Below are 5433 nucleotides of genomic sequence, written 5' to 3'. Positions count from 1 at the left end.
TGATTTATAAAACTATATATATATGTAAATATGTAAGTATATCTATCTGGTAGTGACTAGAGCAACTATCAGAAAAGGCTATACTATAAAATATAAACTAAATACACAATGATGAACCAAACTAAAATTGAAAATATATTTCAGGAGTAACCCCAAAAAAAAAAAAAAAAAAAAAAAAAAAAAAAAAGGACAGGGAAAAAAAGGAAGACTTAAGCCCTGACATGTCAGTAATTACATTAATGTAAATGCTCTAAATACATCAATTAAAAGACAGAAATTGGCAGAGTGTATTAAAAAACATGCCCCAACTAAATGCTGTCTACAACAAACTCACTTCTAATGTAATAACTACAGGGCCGTTGAAAGTAAAAGGAGGTAAAGAGATACATCAGGCAAGGTTACTAAAAGGTAAGCAGGAGTGGCTACATTACTATCAGATGAAACAGACTTCACAGCAAAGAAAATTACCAGAGAAAGAAAGGACCACTATATAATGACAAAGGGGTCAATCCACCAAAAAGACACCACTATATATTATGCACCAAACAAGACAGCTGCAAAACACTTAAAGTAAAACCGACAGAACTTGATAAAGAGGCTCTACGGAAAACTTACTAATATTACACTTAATGGTAAAAGACTGAATGCTTTGCCCCTAAAAACAGAAATGAGGCGAGGATAAGGATGCCAGATCCCACTAATCGTATCCAACACAGTGCTAGAATTTCCAGCCACTGAAATAAGGCTAAATAAATAAGTAAAATAAAAGGCACGTAAGATCAGAAGAGAAGAAATAAAAACTGCCCCTATTTGCAGATGACGTGGTTATCTGTGCAGAAAATCCCAAGGAATATATACATGTATCTCCTCCTAGAACGAATAAATGAGTTCAGCATGGTGACAAGATACAAAAATAAAAACAAAACCAACTGTATTTCTATATACTAGCAATGAACACCTGGATACTAGAATTAAAAATACTTTTTTGCAATCACTCAAAAAGAACTTGAAATACATAGGTATAAATCTAACAAACATGTCTAGGATTTGTCTGAACACTATACAGCATAGATGAAAGAAATGAAAGAAGATATAAATAAATGGAGAATAAATAAATGGATTGGAAAATTCAATACACTAAAGACATCAATTCTCCCCTAACTGATCTATAGATGATCTATAGGTTTAACACATTCTTACCAAAACATCAGCAAGATTTTTGTAGTTATAGACAAGATCTGGGAGCTCTGGTACTGCAATGCCTAAGGCATCTGACTGCTAACCAGAAGGCTGGAGGTTCAAATTCACAGCCACTCCATGGAAGGAAGGTTGGGCAATCAACTTCCATAGTGATACCGCCTTGGAAACCCAAGGAGGGGTCGCTATGAGTCAAAGTCGACTTCATGGCAGTGAGTGTGGTGTTTTGGTACACTAATCAGTTTGTGTGATATTGGCAGAGGGATAGATACAAAGATCAAGGAAACAGAATAGGGAATCTATAAATTGGACAGCCCCCCCATATATGCCCAACTAAAAGTACTTCAATGGAGGGAAAATAGCCTTTTCAACAAACAGATAATGGGAGACATACATACATACATACATAAAAACCAAGCCTACTGCCATTGAGTCTATTCTGAATTCATTGCGACACTAGGGGACAGAGAACTACCCCACAGGGTTTCGGAGGCTGTAAATTTTTATGGCAGACTGCCTTGTTCTCCCCGGAGCCACTGACGGGTTCCAACTGCGGACCTTTTGTTTGGCAGCCGACTGCTTTAACCACTGCACCACCAGACTTTCCAGGGAGACAGACTAACAACAAGCAAATAGACGTATAATGTCAGCTAATGGCAAGTTCTATGAAGGAAAATAAACTATTTCCTCTGACAGAAAGGAAGTTAGACGTGCATAGTTTCAATCCATCATTTACTTTGGTCCTTGGAAAATGCTATGAAGTAAGTCCCTTTTAACCTCATCATCTTTCAGATGATTATCAGGAGGCTGCTTTGGCCCTTACACAGGTGAAAGTCAGCACACGGACCTCACGAGAACACAGACTGCACACCGTAATCAGAGGGAGAGAATGTCTCAACAATGGAATGCAGAAGGGCTGCGGGCTGAAATGGGGAACCCGCAGGGTGGATGCAGCAATTATCACCACAACGCGCCAAGGCCGAAAGCCAGCCCCAGAGACTAATAGTTGGGGACATTTGTGCAGCTCATTTACGTCCGTTACCTCATCTGTTCTCCACCATTCTGTCAGGACGACATTATCTTTGTTTCTGTTTTCAGAAATTCACAAAGACGCAACGACTTGCCCTGGGTCACACTGAGAGGTAGTGGCAGAGTTGTGGCTCCACATCAGAGCCTCTTTATTCTCAACTCCCGCTCTGTCTAAAGTCCTGGAGACTAAAGCCCGCTGCAGGCAGTCCCCATCCCTCCGATTTACCTTGAGCAGGGTCTGGAGTGCCGCAAACTGCTCTGTTGTCAAGGCAGCCATTTTTCTCAAGTCGCGTGACCACGCACTCGCAGATGGGCGGTCATGTGGCTCTGGCTGCTGCCGTGGGGCATGCTGGGAACTGTAGTCATTTAGGAGGAGGGAGGCCCTTGAGTCGTTGCGCTGAGGACGGGGGAGAAAGAGGAAGCGCGCGCTACTGGAGGTGCGAGGATCTTGGGACTCGAGGGAACTAGTGTGGAGGATGGTTATCAGTTGTGGAAATTAGCTTGGCTTGTCCTTACCAGGTCAGCGTTTGTTGTTGTTGTTATGTGCTGTCGAGTCGGACCCGACTCATAGTGACCTGTCCTTGGATTTCCCAGGCAGTATTACTACAGAAGTAGATTGCCTCATCTTCCTTCCGAGGTAAGGAAGGGGAACTCTGGTTTTGCCCTGACTCAACAAAGTAATTATAATGACTATAATGCCTCTGGTAGCATAGTGCCTAAGGCACTTGACTGCTAACCAGGAGGCTGGCGGTTCAAACCCACCAGCCACTCCTCGGAAGGAAGGTTGGGCAATCTACTTCCGTAGTGATACTGCCTCGGAAACCCAAGGAGGGGTCGCTATGAGTCGGGGCCGACTCAACGGCAAACAACAACAACAACATAATGCCTGTTTTTGAATGGGCAGCAGCGGGCATCACTGGGCTCAGATTTGCTCTCATCCTCCGCCACTTAGCCATTCAGCCTCGCATTTCCCTTAGCTGCTCTTCTTTGTTTCCTCAACCCCGTTTCCTTACCAATAGCTGGCTCCATAACTGGTTCTCATAAATGCAGGCTAAGGAGAGAATAAGTTCTAAGTGTGAGATTCCAGACACTGGTAAGCCGCTAAGGAAGTTTGTGCCTCTGCCTCCGCATCTTCCCACCGTTTTCTGTGGGGGCTTTTCACCAGGCCCAGGAAAACAAACCCAAGTTGCCTGAAGATGAACCCCTACCTAGGCTATAGAAGAATCTGAACCACATTGTCGTGGAGACCCGATTCCAGCCTCTCCAGTTATCTTCTCCAACAGCCCACATGGCCTGATTCTTGCTTTCTACCATAACTCGCTGTCAATTCTAGATTTAAGTCCTGTCTATGTTCACAGGGCCCAGCCCAGTGCCTTAAGTGAATTGAATTAATGTTTGTTAAGTAGATGAAACAACAACGGGGGAAAAAAAAAAGACTAAGCCTCATTCCTGATATATTTTCTGCAAAGTTATCGCCTCATTATTCTTTTCTTTTATTCTGTTTTACTTTAGAAGGAAGAGTATGATAACCAGTCTCTATCATGGCGCCCCAAGAACCCTACCAACTGGTATTCACACCCTTGTGTAATCCCCTGTCACACTGATGATCTGTGTAACCAATAGCAGACCACGGAAGTGATGGTATGTCACTTCCGAGATGAGGTTATAAATGGCTGCAACTCCTGTCGTGGGCACTCTCGTCTGCCGTCTGCCTGCTCTTTCTCTTGAATCTCTTGCTCTGGGGAAAGCAAGTGGTCCAGTTATGAACACCCCTACGGAGAGGCTTGTGTGGCCAGGAACTGAAATCTCCATCCAACTCTCAGCAAGAAACCAAGGCTTGCCAGTAAGCTCATAACTGATTAGAAATAGATTCTCCGGCCCCAGTACAGCCTTGAGATGATGGCAGCCCTGCAACAGCTCAAGTGCAATTTCATGAGAGACACTGAGCCAGAACCACCCTGCTAAGCCATTCCCAGATGTCTGGCCTTCAATAAATGATAAATGTTTATTGTTTTAAGCTACTAAGTTTTGAGGTAATTTGTTACACAGCAATAATAACTAATACAACTTTCTGGGACCTGTGTGTTCCTGGCAAGTTACTTCACTTCTGGGAATCAGTTTTCTCATCTGTAAAATGTATGCAAAAACAGTAATAATAATACCTTTTGACCTTTAGGGGGAGCTCAAGGACGACTTATACCCAAAAGGGGGAAGCATTGTGGATCAAGAGAGTTATTTCTAAGCATTGACAATACTAAAGGGCAAATCTTTCTGGTGCTGTAGGAAAGGGTGTGCATAAAGGTAACAACCATTCCAGTTTTTCCAGGAATGAGGGCTTTGCTGGGACATGAAACTCCCCCCACCCCCACCCCACCCCCCAAAAAACCAAACCAAACTCATTGCTGTCTAGTGGGATCCAACTCATAGCGACCACTCCTTGGGTTTCCAAGGCAGTATCACTACAGAAGTAGATTGCCTAGTCTTCCTTCTGAGAAGTGACTGGTGGGTTTGAACCTCCAGTCTTCTGGTTAGCAGTCAAATGCCTTAGCTACTATGCCACCAGAGCTCCCAACACTGGCATAGTCCTAGGCAAAGTAGGCCATTTGGTCCCCCTACTTTGAGCCCTGAGCCTTAGAAGCAAGACCATCCATTCTCCTCTAGTGGTGCTAAGAAGGGGGCGTGGGCACAAAATTTTTAACAGAGGGTGATTAAGGACAGTGGTCTTTTTTTTTTCTTTTTTTTTTTTGGTAAATCACCATTATTGAGATATAATGCACCTACCATACAATTCAATAGGTTTTAGTATATTCACAGAGTTGTGCTACCATAATCACAATGAGTTTTAAAACATTTTCATCACCTTCCAAAAGAAACCCTATCTGCTTTAACTATCACCTTTCAACCTCTGCTCCATCGCCCCCAGCTCTAGGCAGTCACTAATCTACTTTCTGTCTCTATAGATTTGCCTATTCTCATGTTTCATACAAATGGAATCATACAATATGTGTGTGAGTGTTTTCTCACTATTTTCCTTAGTATAATGTTATAAAGGTGTAGTATTTATCAGTACTCCATTTCTTTTTGTTGTTGAATATTATTCTATTGTATGTATCTACCACATTTTGTGTATCGATCAGTGTACTGACATTTGGGTTATTCTTTTTTTTTTTTAATTTTATTTTGATTTGGGTGAAGATTTACAGAGTA

General features: G+C 42.5%; 1 protein-coding gene across 1 annotated transcript in view; it reads right to left on the bottom strand.

Moving 5' to 3' along the window:
• COMMD9 (COMM domain containing 9) overlaps positions 1–2503 on the bottom strand; it is a 13669-nt gene extending 11166 nt beyond the window's left edge. The window contains exon 1 of the mRNA XM_007943250.2: positions 2453–2503. Coding sequence (XP_007941441.1) covers positions 2453–2503 — 51 coding nt within the window. The remainder of the gene's footprint in view (positions 1–2452) is intronic.
• Between the last annotated feature and the right edge of the window lie 2930 nt (positions 2504–5433).

This window comes from Orycteropus afer, unplaced genomic scaffold (assembly GCF_000298275.1).
Source record: "Orycteropus afer afer isolate SDZICR_OR568_19922 unplaced genomic scaffold, OryAfe1.0 scaffold00103, whole genome shotgun sequence".
NCBI classification, from domain to species: domain Eukaryota; kingdom Metazoa; phylum Chordata; class Mammalia; order Tubulidentata; family Orycteropodidae; genus Orycteropus; species Orycteropus afer.
The sequence above is the reverse complement of the archived record's forward strand: the minus strand, read 5'-3'. Positions and strand labels throughout refer to the sequence as shown.